The sequence below is a fragment of the Scardinius erythrophthalmus genome, assembly GCF_964197995.2.
Source record: "Scardinius erythrophthalmus genome assembly, chromosome: 12".
Lineage (NCBI taxonomy): Eukaryota > Metazoa > Chordata > Actinopteri > Cypriniformes > Leuciscidae > Scardinius > Scardinius erythrophthalmus.
In genome coordinates this window covers 12,421,717-12,436,856 of record NC_138232.1, presented here as the reverse complement: position 1 = coordinate 12,436,856, position 15,140 = coordinate 12,421,717, and the positions used below count along the sequence as shown (strand labels likewise).

At 37.4% G+C, this 15,140-nt stretch overlaps 1 protein-coding gene across 1 annotated transcript in view; it reads left to right on the top strand.

The window, feature by feature from the left end:
• atp10a (ATPase phospholipid transporting 10A) overlaps window positions 1-13,911 on the top strand; it is a 66,054-nt gene extending 52,143 nt beyond the window's left edge. The window contains exons 15-21 of the mRNA XM_081381571.1: window positions 760-836; window positions 3,051-3,176; window positions 3,792-3,992; window positions 4,562-4,642; window positions 5,662-5,766; window positions 8,413-8,600; window positions 9,641-13,911. Coding sequence (XP_081237697.1) covers window positions 760-836; window positions 3,051-3,176; window positions 3,792-3,992; window positions 4,562-4,642; window positions 5,662-5,766; window positions 8,413-8,600; window positions 9,641-10,376 — 1,514 coding nt within the window. The 3' untranslated portion in view covers window positions 10,377-13,911. The remainder of the gene's footprint in view (window positions 1-759; window positions 837-3,050; window positions 3,177-3,791; window positions 3,993-4,561; window positions 4,643-5,661; window positions 5,767-8,412; window positions 8,601-9,640) is intronic.
• Window positions 13,912-15,140: the final 1,229 nt, after the last annotated feature.

Below are 15,140 nucleotides of genomic sequence, written 5' to 3'. Positions count from 1 at the left end.
TATTTTATTTTATTTTAAACCCATTATCAACTGTGTGCTTCAGAATTTCTAATCTCACTAGAAGGTTTCCTGTGATCAGATATTCTGAAAAATTAAGACCTGTTCTGACTTTGTATACTAATTTTTTTTTCTAACTGCTTGTTCATAATTTCAAACTCTAACAATTAAACACACAAACCTTTAACCCACTCTATCTGTCTAACCCAGCTTAAAGCTATATAACCATTAAAATTCAAGGCTTTCAGACAGAGCGTTGAGCCAACATTTGTGTCTTTGTCCCATTTTCTTGTTGAAGTTTCGGTTTAATAGTTTAACAATGTGCTTCATGTAGTTTAAGAAGTTAATTTGTAACATTTAGATCTTTTGCGGTTCAAACGTTGTTATATGAATTTGCAGCTCAGGCTTCACCAAGCTTAAACTGATTAATGGCATGCAAAATTTACCATGACCGTCCCCTAATACTGGGTTCCTGTGTAATTTGACTTTGTAGTAAGCATTTTTCAGACTATAGATGTGTAAAAGGTGACATTGATGTAAAGTCATGTCACCCTGTTAATGTCATTCTGGTTTATTTCAGAAAACACAGCTTGCTTCTGGGCTCTTTTGCGTTTAATTTATGTTGTTTATTTCTGCCAGCAGAGCACTTTGCTGCTGATGCAATGTTTGCATTAATGCAGGCTGACATTGTGCAAAGTGAACAGGAATTAATAAATCCTATACCCTCTCTCTTGACCTCTCTCTTTTTCTCATTCATCCTAGGTGACGGAGCTAATGATGTTAGTATGATCCAAGTGGCTGATGTAGGGGTCGGAATCTCTGGACAGGAGGGCATGCAGGTGAGGAGAAACTGAAAGAACAAGGGGAAGTAATGGTGTTTAAAAGAGGATGGGGATGGACGAGATGACTGCATTCTGGCTAAATCTAGTGCATACAGTGTGAGCAAACTTTATGCACTGCCTCAAGTGTAAAGTACAAGAGGAATGAACATTGCAAAGCAGGACTGCAGAGTTAATGCACCAAAAAACATGGATATACATAATTCATGTTTTATGAAGATGTTTTGGCCAAGATATGGAGAGACAGTTGATAAATGGTACCTTACACCAGTGGTTCGCAACCGGTGGTTTACAACCCAATTATGAGTTGTAGATCTCATAAATACAAATGATAAGATGCAGTTAACCGTATTATTGAGTATAGTTACATATTTTCTGATGCATAAATTACACAGAGTTATAACTTAAATGTGCCGTTTCTTTTTTTTTTTTGTACGTTACTAAACAAGGACTAACAATTACCACAGTAATGGGATTTTATGTGTTTGACAAATCTGGCAAACACTTTTGTGCTTGCATGTTTATAACCATCGTGATCCAGGATTGGATAGTAAAATACACTAAAGTTTGGGGTCCGTAACAGTTTTAATGAAAGAGGTCGCATAAGCTCGACAAGGCTGCATTTATTTGATCTAAAATACAATAAAAACAGTAATAGTAATATTGTGAAATATTTGCATAGGTCAAACCAACTGTTTTCTATATTAATATTTTTTAAAATGTAATGTATTCCCACTTAAGAAACATTTCTTAGGACCAGTGTTGAAAAAAATTGTGCTGCTAACTTTTATTTTTGGAAATTGTGAGGCCTTTCTTTTAGGATCTTTTGATAAATTGAATTGAATTGACCTCAAAGTTTTGAACAGTATGTAGTTTTGTTATATAGTATACATTTTGTGTGTGTGTGCTATAAAATGCTAGTTGATAAAGAGTTCAGCTAGAATGTGCAGTATAAAGTTCATCCGTTTCCATGCTTTATTTTAGGATATTTTACTCGAGTTAATAGTACTGTATTAACTTGCCACTTGATTTAAAATCTGGGTCCTGAAGCAGAACCGGTAGAGAAGCACTGCCTTATACAACCTTTCTGTTAAATGGACTCTTCCACTGATATATTGACCCATGCCTTTTAACCTAAACGCACTGTATTGCAGTGGCAGCAGTCTGACTTTTAGGTGACTTGCAGCATATGGCTGCTTCAGCGCTTCATTTATAAAGCGCCCTCCACTTGTTCGTCTCTGGGAACAGCAAATCTCATTCTGGTTTCTCAGAAAATCTCTACGTTGCCCACAAAACACTTACCCACCCCCCTCAGCCCCGTTCTCTTCTGAGGTGAGAAGAGAGACTGGAAGCGCCATGAGCTCATCTGTTTGACGCTCTGTCTCATTAATTAATTCAGAGAAAGATCTGGACGCAATGAGGCGCCACTCTCCGCTGTGTGCTAAAGGGCTGCTCTTATCTCAGATCTCGTTGAGGCCAGCATTCAGTATAAACAACCATAATGAGAATCTGCTAGTGACTCTGTCCCGTTGACATAATGTACCAAACACTGCAAGGTAATAACTAATCTCACCTGCTTTTTTTATACCTTTTTTTTGCTTGGCGTTGAGAGAATGACAGTGAGGGTGGTGAACATTGCTGATGGTTCTGTCAGGCCAATTGTAACTGATTAAAATCCCCAAATGCTATTAGAGACGACAAGGCAGTATCTGTCACGCTGATAGATGACATGTTAACTGCCTGACGCGTGCAGCTGTCGGAAACATATCATAAAGAATAGATGGGTGATGGACGGAGGATCGTTTTCACCAGATTCCACAGGCAGGGAGGCTTTTCATAGTTCTTTTATGCAAAAATGTCCTTACAAGTGTTTTGTCACCAGGCTGATGTTAATCTTTTGTCTTCTGAATGTATATGGATGCCATGCCACCATTTTTGTGTCTCACATGATGGATCTTTTGGGCCTCAAGGCAGATGTCATCAAAATCCATTTTATATGAATATGCTTGAACACTTGAACTCATTGGGACAACATGTAACAGAAGCATAGGGAAACGGTGTATATTTTAAAAAAATTCCCCACTTTGTAATAATGCTAAAAATATACTCTCACTTTCTGAGTATTTAACATTGTTAATAAAGGTTTGACGACATTTATATTGTGACCACATTTGCTGTCTTTGACTGTTCTGTTCACATTGTGTTCATTCATAGGCGGTAATGGCCAGTGACTTTGCCCTGCCACGGTTTCGATACCTGCAGAAGCTGCTCTTGGTTCATGGCCATTGGTGTTACTCTCGTCTCGCCAACATGATCCTCTACTTCTTCTACAAAAACGCTGTGAGACCCTGAAGTTTCCTCATTTCATGATTATAATTTGCTTTAATATGATCTACTGCAAAGGAAATTTGAAGAACTATATGGCAGGGATAATATATAAGCTAATCATCCTGAGGTTTATTTTGCGATAATGATTGGCTCGGCTTACATTTAATGATTAAACAGCGATATTTTGTATATTTGGTTTAATGAATTGGCCTTAATTTTTAAAACATAAATTATTAAATTTGCACTAAAATGTTTTTATGCTTTGAAATTAGTTTCTGTAAACATCCATAGCCTGTACTTCAGCCATTATACTAAATAAATTGACTTTAGGATTGACCAATTAGAATGGAGTATTCCAGAGAGTCATGTAATAATGGATGCATGTTGAGAGTTTAACAGGTTGAGAGTTTCATGACTAGTTTATAGCTAGAAGCTCTTAAACGTTGTTGTCTGTTCTTCATATACTCTTTGATTAATGAAGATCTATTCTTAGGGAGGTCCTAGAAACGTCTCGGACGTAATGAAGATGCATGACTTGTAATGAGGCAACAGCTGCCGACCTCATTGTAGACCTTTTTTTTGTCTTTGTCTTACCCTTTTTCCCCTCTATTGACTCTTTCACTCTAGATGTTTGTTGCCCTCATCTTCTGGTATCAGTTCTACTGTGGATTCTCTGGGTCAGCCATGGTTGATCAGTGGTATCTGATCTTCTTCAACCTGATGTTCTCCGCCTTCCCTCAGCTCATCACGGGCATCCTGGACAAAGATGTGTCAGCAGAAACCCTGCAGGAGTTGCCGCAGCTCTACATGAATGGACAGAACTCAGAGGTACCGCCAGAACATAATTACACCGTCCGTGAATAGCATAAATCGAATTATAATTGCGATGGAAAAGACTATTGAAAGTGTAATGTAAATGGTAAATAAAACCCATGAACAGCGTTTTGCCACATGTATTCACACATGAGTTGCCCTCAGTTTGCAGCATCAGCAGATCCTCTATAAGCAGATGAAGTATTACCCATGCAACGGTTGCTGCAGATATTGCTTTGATTGTTTTTTGCTGACCCGTTTCAAAATGGGTCTTTTATTCTGTGCTGAGTTTCATGAGGGGGAAAACAGCACGAACAAGAGCAAACATTTTATAAAAACCACTAATCATCCTGAGAGTGCTGAAATTGTGCAACCTGGGATAATTAAACTGCTGTGGTTGCCTCTGCTTTGCTAACAATATGCCTCTGCAGAGGTCTTGCTTTATTTTGATTTATTCACAAACCATTTCTTCACATTCTATGACTCCATTAGTGGAACATCTAATGACATTATAATAAAACCGGGCTCGTCTGGAATCGTGGAATAGTTTTAACTGCCCCTGATTGTCTCAATTTCTTTTACAGGAATATAAACCCTACATGTTCTGGATGAACATGATTGATGCCTTTTACCAAAGTCTCATCTGTTTCTTCATCCCCTACTTTGTAAGTTTGATTTGATTTTTAGTGCATTTGCTGAAATTTCCATGCCAAATCCACGACTTGGCTGCTCAAGTATAAACACTAAAGCCATTATTAATAATACATTATGAAAGTATTTTTAAAGCATTAATTATTCCTTGCAGTGCACTTTGTAATGCATTGTATGGTCTCATGAATAATTGTAATCACAGTTATAATACATTGTAATTCATTGCTACACCTCTAGAAATTATAATGCTTTAAAACACATGGCAAGCAACTGAGATGTAAACTGCAAATATTATAATGCATTTTAATTTTGGTTACAATTATTTATGAAAAGATATAATGCATTATAACATACATTATGAATACTGCTTTAATGCATTGTACATAAGCTTTAAGTGTTACCAAACATTCTAGTATAGTATTTAAAGTTTAAGTGCACTGCAAAAATGACTTCTTAACTACTCGTTTTCCAGTAAAAATATTGATTTAAACAAGAAAAGCTTATTTAAGATTAAAACACATAAGATTTTAACTCTTTACCCGCCAGCCACCACCATCTGTTTTGATCATTTGCACAATTTCATGGCCCCCAGAATATTTTTATTTTATGAATATCTGAACATGGAAAATATCAAACGAAACAACAGACTGTCTGCTTTAAAAAAAAATTAAGTATTATTCTCTTTTTTATGAACACTTGATTTTGGGTAAGTTTCATTAAACCAACATTTTGAGCAAAACGCTGAGAAAATCTAGTTTTTGACATAACAGTGGAAACAGAAAATTCTGTGTTTGTCGGCGAAAGAGTTAACTTTTTTTCATAGATCTTCACTAATTGTGTATTTTGTTTTATTGCACTGGCAGATTTTTTTCTTTAAACCATCATCTTTTTAATAATTACGATTGATCTTGTTTCAAGGATTTTCAGATATTTTAACTGCAACTTTATACAAAAATACTAATTAAGAATAGGATTTTTGCAGAGTGTGATGTTAAAATACTTAAAATCAAGTCTGAATGTCATATTTTTGCAGGCTTACGTTGACTCTGATGTGGATTTGTTTACGTGGGGAACTCCCATCACCACCTTGGCACTCTTCACCATTTTGCTGCACTTGGGAATCGAAACCAAAACCTGGGTGAGTAAGTCTTGTTTTATCAAATGCAAAATGTAATAGGATGGTGTGATGTTGTGGCTAAAACTCAGGGCCAAACTCACTCAGTCTTCATGGTTTCTTCTGTATACCTTTTGGCAGTGTAAAGGCTAGGGTTGCCAACTTGTGGAAAGGAAAATAAGGGACAATCGTAGTTCTTTATAGGAAAATAAAGGACAGAGTAAGGGACACTCAAAATGTACTGTACCACACAGTGCATATCATTCAGCATCTGCAGTTAAATATGTGTACAAAAGATGTATAAAAGGTTCTCAGACAAACCCATTTGGGTCATTTAGTGGAAAAATCAACTAAATTTCAGAAACTTTCCTGGCTCAAATTTTTTAATTTGTTAAAAAAAATATATTCTGAAGAAAGACAAGCGTAAATGAAGAAGAAAGCCAAAATATTAGGCTACATGTGATGGATGTATATTTACTGAGAAATTTACAGTTTTGTAAAATGGGTCAAAATGACAATTTTCACCTGAGATTTGGAGTCAGATTACAGGGGGGTTAAAATGACATTAGAACTGCATTATTATTTTACTTTTACACAGAGATTGTTAGGTCTATTAGCTAAATAGACCTAACGACCGTTTTTTGCCCAAAGTTTGCATGCCTGCAACTCATATTAAAAATTTCTTAATTCTTTTAGATTCTAATTCTTAACTAACTTTTCTTTTGGTTTCTTAATTTTTAAGGCCGAATATGGTTAAATATATATGGATGTTAATGTGGCTCCATGAGTAAATTAGTACACATTTTCAATGGTCACACATTTTCTGAAGAACAAATAATGTTGAAACTAGAAATGTATCTTGTTTTTTTTTTTTCTATCAACACAATTGAACATTACTGAGATAAAGAGTACTTAGATGATTTGTATGGGCTGCTTTTGGTGCTTGAGATTTTATTGGTTATTTTGTGTTTCAGTAACGAATAAGTAATGTTAGCCTACGGTAAGTTACTTTAATGTAAAATATTTCTCTCTATTTAACTTACAATAGTGAAAGATTTTTTGATAACGTCTTCCCCCAGGTAGGTTGCATGTTTTCTTGCTTTGCTGAATGTTGGACTCATGAACAATAATCATGTTGTTTGTAGTCGCCCAAACTGATTAGCCGGAATCAAAACGCGGCCATTGAAAGAATGGATTTGTCGTTAGCGTGTGTCCTGATGGCTGTGAAGCGGGAGCGACAGCCGGTAGAGGATTCTGCTGGGTCTTAAAGCCTTCCTCGAATGGCTATTTTCGCAAATCAAACAAAGATTTGTCTCAAAGAAATGGTTCATTCTCAATTTAGAGCGTATGCCTGAAAATACAGGACAAACTGCGTTCCGTATGGCTTTCATACAGGGCGCTTCATTGATGCCCTGAAACTTACTTTGTACTGCTACATTATCACTGTTGCTTAAACTTCCTCTAAAACAATCCATTAGGGTGCCTCAATATGTATGAATATATATACGTCTTGTGTACGATCCACCTGAGGTTTGGAAATGATAAAGTGCTTTAGCATTGCTGAAATCAGAAACCCATCCCACACATGTATATGAGGGGGAAGAGAAAGCAAGCTTTTCCTTACTTTCTCCAAGTATGAAATGAGGCCGAACACTGTAGCGAGGAAGACCAGGATGATGCTGACACGGCCAGAGACATTTTATGCAGGGAGCCTCCATGATTGGTTTGAACCGGGAGATAGTGCACCATCAGGGGCCATACATCAGCCTGACAGCCCATGCAGGAAGCCTGAATCCGGGCCAATGTGCTCGTCTCTCTCGCTCACCACGGTGGCGTATACATGGCCCACACGCGCAGGGTGGCCAAAGCTAATAGTTGATTTTACCGATGCATGTCCTCTGGTGTATCGCGAACTACATTTATGTATGTGTGCAGCCCGTACCTGCTTCTCCTCTATTTTTCCCCTCTATTCATGAGCCGCTGGTTTAGATTTATGAGGGCGAATTGGATTAGAGCTTTTTCCATTACACCGGCACTGTAAATTTTCAGCTGACAAGTTTCGGTGCGTGAAAAATTTCCTCTGCAGCCTCACTGTCTTTCCGGACATGATGATGGCTTCTGGTGTGAAAGAGGCCGTTCTTCACAGTAAATGGCTCAAGTAGAGAGTAAACGTTTCCGATAGTTGGGCTGGCAGGTTCATCGTTCCACATGCTGCCTGGGAAAATGAACACATGTACTAGAGAGAGCGAGTGAAACTCCTTTTAGGTCCTTTGAGGTGAGGTCAGTGTAGAGGCCAAGTATGCATCAGAGGTCGTTGCACGTAAATTTTTCTACGCAAAAATTTGATGTATTTTAGCATTGAAACAACAAGCTTTACTCTTGCTACACCAAGTGCAAACTACATGCTCACCAGAGAATGGTTGAATTTTGACATTAGGTTTTCCATTTTCTGCTGTACATAGTGTAGAGACTGAATCACATCATAGATATAACCAGAAACTCATTTGATCCAGTGTTCTTGCATTTTTTAATTCTCACTAATAACAATGTGAATAATGTATGAAGCGTTTTCAAATTTGTTCTCATTTTGAGTCATGGTACAATATCTAATTCGGGCAATTTAGCAATTCTTGGTTAACTCTGCCTTGATTGTCTTTAATTATTTCACAGACATGGATGAACTGGATATCGATTGGCTTCAGTATAGCTCTCTTCTTTACTGTGGCTCTGTGCTACAACGCCTCCTGCCCAACTTGTTTCTCTCCCTCCAACACGTACTGGACCATGCAGAAGCTGCTGGTAGATCCTACATTCTACCTGATGTGTGTTGTCACACCTGTTACTGCTCTTCTTCCCAGGTATTTCTAAATATGATGATGCCCTGTTGTAACTATTTGGCCTAATTCAAATTATTTGACCTAACCATTTATTTAAGTTTAATTCCACGTTGTTTAGATTAGCGAATTTTATGCCAGTGACAGATACAATATTACACATTTCTATTACATTTAATAGTTTAAAATGCATATGGTAACACTTTTTAGTTTAGGATCCAATTCTCACAATTAACTTGCTGCTTATTAGCATGCATATTACTAGGATATTGGCTGTTTATTAGTACTTAAAATGCACATATTAATGCCTTATTCTGCATGGCCATATTCAACATCCTTAATCCTACCCAATGCCTGAACTTAACTACCTTACTAACTATTAACAAGCAGGAATTAGGAGTTTATTGAGGAAAAAGTCGTAGTTAATAGCTAGTTAATAGAGAGAATTGGACCCTAATCTAAAGTGTGACCAAAAATATGTCAATATGAGAGGCAACTCATACTGTCAATATGAAATACATACAAATACTCATTAGATCACATTGTTAAAATACATCACTTTGGGTTAGAGGACAGAATATACAGTTTTTACAGTAGAAAAATCATTATTTCTATGGAAAGTCCCCATAAGACATGGAAAACATGTTTGTTTGTGTCTGGGAAACCCTACATTATGGGGGAAAAATGTCCTTGTGTGGGGACATTTTTGGTCCCCATGAGATAAACAGATTTTATACCATGGTCTGGGTGAATACTCGATTCTGATTGGCTGCAGGGTGTCCATTAAAAAGTGATAGAGGACACCTAGTAAATAAACCGTCAGGCGTAACCAGGGAAACCAAGTTATTGTTTGTAAAAACTTTAGATTTCGATTGTAAAACTAATTAAAATATATGAAATAACATGAAAACACATGAAATAAACTATTAATTAGCTATAAACTAATAGTTTGCAAATGATTTATAAGAACTTTGTTACTGTAGACTTATAAAGTGTTACCATAATTTCTAATCACAGTTTTGTTGTTTCCTCTTTGCTAACTCTTTACTGTGTTCATTTCTCAGATACTGTTATAGAGCTTGTCAGGGAACTTTATTCCCAAACCCTGTCCACGTGGGAAGACAACTGGACAAACTGCCAGTGGACATGCGCAGGCTCTTCCTGAGCCAGAGCCAGATGAAGCTGGGTTCGCTCGGGTCACTGTTTGCCCCCCGCGCCCCATTTTTCCCTCTCTGCAGGCCTTTCCAGAAAGATTACGGGCCCAGGGTAAAGCAAGCCCACATGAGTGGCACCAAACAGAAGGAGAAAGCTATAGCCAGCCCCATCCCATCAAAGAGCATGGAGATGCCGGACACACCATTAAGCTCAAAGAACTCTGACAACCATGTCACACTCAACTTCAGAATGCAGGAAAAAGTTCAGTCCTGCAGACAGGGTTCAGACGGCCCCCTATCTGAGAACTTACACTGCGTGAAGGAACCTTCGAGTCCCAATACAGGCACTTTGCCGTACTCCAAAGACACTCCAGGCTCCAGGACTATTTTGGATAGCACGGGCTTGGAGGCCCCGCTGAGCCCAGTAGACCTCTGTCAGGTCAGGTTGCTCACCTCCACTCCGTTGCTTTCTCAAACCGAGACTATGCAGCTCATGTCGCCACCCAGAAGTTGTTTTTTGGGACAAAAGCTAGACAATGAGGAGCATTCAAACCAAAGATCCCTTCAGAAACGGGCCGGGGATGTGGATCACACCCAGTCATCTAGCTGCCTTCAAGAACATTCACTCAAAACAACATTTCTATGATGCTTTCTACCCGTTACGCTGATTCAAATTTGCACGTTAGCTTCAATAAATTTTATTATATATTCATGATTATTTTATGAAGATATAGGTTGGTACTACATATATATATATGTTTAGATGTATAAAGTTTGTTTTTTGAGAGAGAAAGAGAGCGAGTGGCCAGCATATGCAAACTGGATGGTCTTATTTTTTACAATGACTGACTTTTTGGATTTTTTTATTTTTATTTGTAAACCATCTCAAAAGCGGAGGGGGTTTGTTTCTCGAGGCAGAAGCATACCAGACACATTCCTTTATCTGTTTATTTGAACCTGGATGTTCTGGCGCACTTTAAAGAACCTTCATCTTCTACCATCAGACACTGCTGATAGCACTACGCTCGTATTTCCCCATCCCGGTCCTAGACATTCACGGTACCCTTCACTGTCAGTAGCTACAGAAATTCCGCTAATCCTTTTTTTTAGATAAAGGTATGATCTAATTAAAAAAACTAGTAATGTGCTTAGTTAGCTGTGACTGGAGTCATTTGCATTAATGACAGCCTTAACAACCGTGTTGTAGTATGTTAGCTAATGTTTTAACACTTTCCGATATCAAAGAACTCAACTTTTTTGTTTTTTTTACTGACTTTTAATAAATTAATCATGCATGATTTTAATTCATCATAATGCCTTCATAACATTTGCTTCACATCCATATCTGCTATACTTTTTCATTTACATGAATAATCCCATTTAAAAATGTAATTAAAACACATTTATTAAAGTCAGATTAGTTTTTTTTTGCCACTTTCAATACTTTGTTATACAGCCAATCTAATGCATTAACTATCAAACTTGTCCAAACGTGTAGTTAAGGTGGCCATTATTCACATGACTCCCTCTGACTCCAGTCGTAGCTCATGCTAGCGTTTAATTAGTTCTCGATTGGTTCATTCGTCAATAGTTTTGTTTTTGCTGTTAGACGGACAGTGCATAACACTTTTACTCTATTGCATTCCATTATTGAAGCTCTTAGACAGCTGCGCAACATTAAAATGTTAGCTCGCACATGAGCATCACCACAGACTTCAAGGAGTCAAACATTGCTTTGTAAAAATGGAACTGTCCTCTAGTCTAGCACAGTTGAACATGCATATAAATTGCTTGTGGAAGGTTCCAGCTCAAGTATTTGTCTTTTTGTTCATTTTTTTGCTGCTGCTTTTTGTTTGTACACACATTCCTGCAGAATAGGATTTCACTTTTGCCTTTTTTATATATAGTTATATTAATTCAGTCATAGTGCAGAGTGCTTTAGGAAATAGAGGCCGATGCATAAAGCTACTTGGTGTTTATTGACAGCTAAGGATCTTGGCAGACGGCCTTAGAAGATATGATTCAGTGCATGCGCGAACAGAAGGACGTGCTGATAATGCCACTTTACTGTTTGCTTTAGACATTTTCGGCCTTATCGGTTCATATATGCATCTTCTGCTATGATTGTATTGTTCTGCTGTTTACTCTTTACAAGATCCTTGACCAAAGATGCAAGAAGCACATGACTGCTGGAGTTTTTGTACTGTAACCGGAAGCTCTTGCTGATCGATTTATCGTTTAGCGATTTAATCGGCTCAGGGTTGCTACTCCTCTGTTACATTTCAGCCAAAATGACAAATTCCGTCATCAATTATTCATCCTCATTTTGTTCCAAACCTGATCGACTGTCTGATTTTTTTTGTCCATGCAATGAAAGTCAATGGTGTCCAAAACAACTGCATGGATTCCACAGAAGAAAGTAAGTCATAATGGGTTTGGAACTGCATGAGAGTGAGTGAATGATAACAGGATTGTCTTTAATAGTGGAACTATTCCTATATGTGTCTTTGTGCCCTAACGGCCCCAGATGCTGTATCCAAACTGGTCCTATTGTTTCATTACAGGAAGCTCTATCTATTGTAAGCATTCGTGACACGCTCGCCCTCAGGAACTGCAAGCGCACGTTCATGAAAACATTCCGTTTTGATCAGTCTATTCTAAGGGAACTAATGGACTAGGCTGTGACTCGTTATTTTAAAGCTGTAATATGTGTAATGGACGAATCGGGCGAGCACATGAGCGGTTATCCTTTTGTTCCGCAATAGAATATTCCACGATTCTGCAAATGTCAGGGGTGTGGCGTATCATAGTCCCCTAGAGAGATGCTGAAATAGTTTTTATGAGATGATTTGTCATGCTGTGCTCGCATAACCTCAAGGCCTCGCCAATCTGTTCGTTCGAGATCTCATTTGGGCAGTCGTTATCAAAAGCGCTGATTTATGAACAGCCTACCAGGAGGATTATGAGATCTATTGTGCTCATTACACAATGAATGGTGCGAACAGAATGTGCTCGGACCAAATATATATTTTGCAAGCTCCTCCAATTGTACTTTCTTGTGCTTCTTAAACGCTAAAACCTGTATATAAAGTGGGCGATGCAGTATTAAGCTGGCTGTGATCGGGAGAAAATGACTGACTGTGTCTGCATACGACAGTTAAAGCCTAAAAAGCTAATATGAAGCACACAAGTACTTTGTCCCCTCAGTTTTTCTTCTGCACTGCTCAGGTTCAGCATTTGCTGCTTTGAGCAATATTTGTTTTTGTCTCGTCAAAATTGTAATGTTTATAGCATCCTGGACTTTATTTTCGTAGTATGATAATAGCAACTTTTGTATGTGCTGAAGTGCTTTAGTATATGCGAGAAAAACGGTTTTATACGATGTGGAATATATGTTATGTGCCTTAACACTGGAGAACACATGTAGACAGCAATACATAGTGAATTTTATAGACGTGCAGTATATGTAAAGTTATTTGGAGTTCTATTAATGAATGCGGTTTAATAAAAGAAAAACACTTGGTTTTTAAGGAATTTAAGAGATTATTTGTCTGTACTCTTTGTTTTGGGGTTTGTTTGTTTTTTGATTGGAATGTGCCAGTACTTGGATCCCAGGTTTCAGGTCTGTCAAGTTCTTGGCCAAGCATCACATGCTGTAATAGAATCCATTCACAGTCGCATTCCAGAGCCTTCCCTAACTTCAGGGCAAAACACCAGCAGGAATGGCGTCCTTCAGAGTTTTTCACATCACACATGTAACCATCGACTTTTTAATACTCAGCATGACTTTTGTCACTGTCGTTTCTGCCATGACTGTTTCTGGCTCATTGTACTGTAATTGGTGTTTGTTAAAGTCACACAAAGGTTCAGCATGTTCTCACCTTAGACTCACTACATTGACAGCCCTTTATAAAAACACCTGTTTCAAGTATTTCTGTGACATTTTGTGTTTTTTTTGTTAAATTGTTCTCTAGTTCTGTGTTTGTTTCTTTGACAAGAGCAACTCTTTATGTCATAAAACTAAAATAAATGGTAAGCCAATGTTTCTTGCGCTCTCATTCTGTTTTATTCTCTTCCTTAAACACTCCAAAAGCGTCATAAAAGAGGTCTGTATGACTATATTCAAAGTCTTGTTTGAGGAACAGGCTAAATTTAAAGTCATTATTCCCAGAAAAGTTTTGGTCATGCGTATGTATGTGCATACATTCGTTCAAATGGCGTGTCAAGGCAGATTTATGATTCTCATGAGGCTCAAGGACATCAAACTTGGTGTTGAATAGAATATTATCATGTTAATTGATCTTTTTTGGTGATCGATTCTGCAAAATAAGTCATGGGTTTGTAAATGATGATGGGGTTTTTATTATTTTTGGTTGAGCGATTCCTCTAAGCCATGACTATCCCTGTAATACACCTCAGAGACTTCTCAACTTTACAGGATGGCAGAAGTATTCCAGCCCATTGTAATTGCTCCCTCTGAACAGGATCTTTTGAACGGCTATTGCACATGACAGCTGAGTGGATGCACTCACCTCAGGGCACAGCTGGAGACATTTCCCTCTGGAATAATATACACAACTAGCAGTGGCTGGAAGCATCTGTCACCTCAATAAGTGCTTGGTCACCCAAAGGCATAATGGTGTTTTTTTTTTGTGTGTGTGTGTGTGTTATGTCTTTTTACTGGTGTTACATAATAGCTGGGTTGATACTTGATGTTCATCCAGCTTATCAAGGCTTTTGTTTGGGTTTGTGTGTGTTTTTTTTCCAGCATAATTAATTAATTTCAGCCGCCACTGTTGTATAAATTATTAAAGAAATTTTAAACAGTGAATTTTGGGCCAAACTTTTACATTGTCTAAGATTAATAAAAATGTAATAAAGTTAATCAAAGTTGTTTGTATTTAGAAATAAGTGGCTTTAATACATTTCATGTTGTCCAAAATACAGATAGTCAATTAATTGACTAATTTTGAATTAATTTAGCCTTGTGTATGCATTTCATTTAAATAGAATGGTCATTGGATGTGTTTGGACTGTAAAAAAAAAAAAAAATTTGCTGCCTTAAATTAAGTACCATCAACTTAGATTAATTATACTGACTTAAATTAGTTGAATTCTTGTATAATACAATTTTCTTGTATTGAAAATTGCTTTAGGCCTACTTATTTTGACAAGTAAAAGCAATGTAAAAACATGTTGTTAGCGTATTCCTCATATAATGTTTTACAGTGTACTCTCAATTGAATAGATGTAACTAAAATTTTAGTATGAATGTAGCATCTGGACCAATCAGACACACACACATTATTAATTATATTTAATGAATAATCCAGCAAACTCACTCTCCCAACAGAGGTCAATGAAACTCCCCCCAAAACTAACATCCCAAATGAAACTAACACACTGGCAG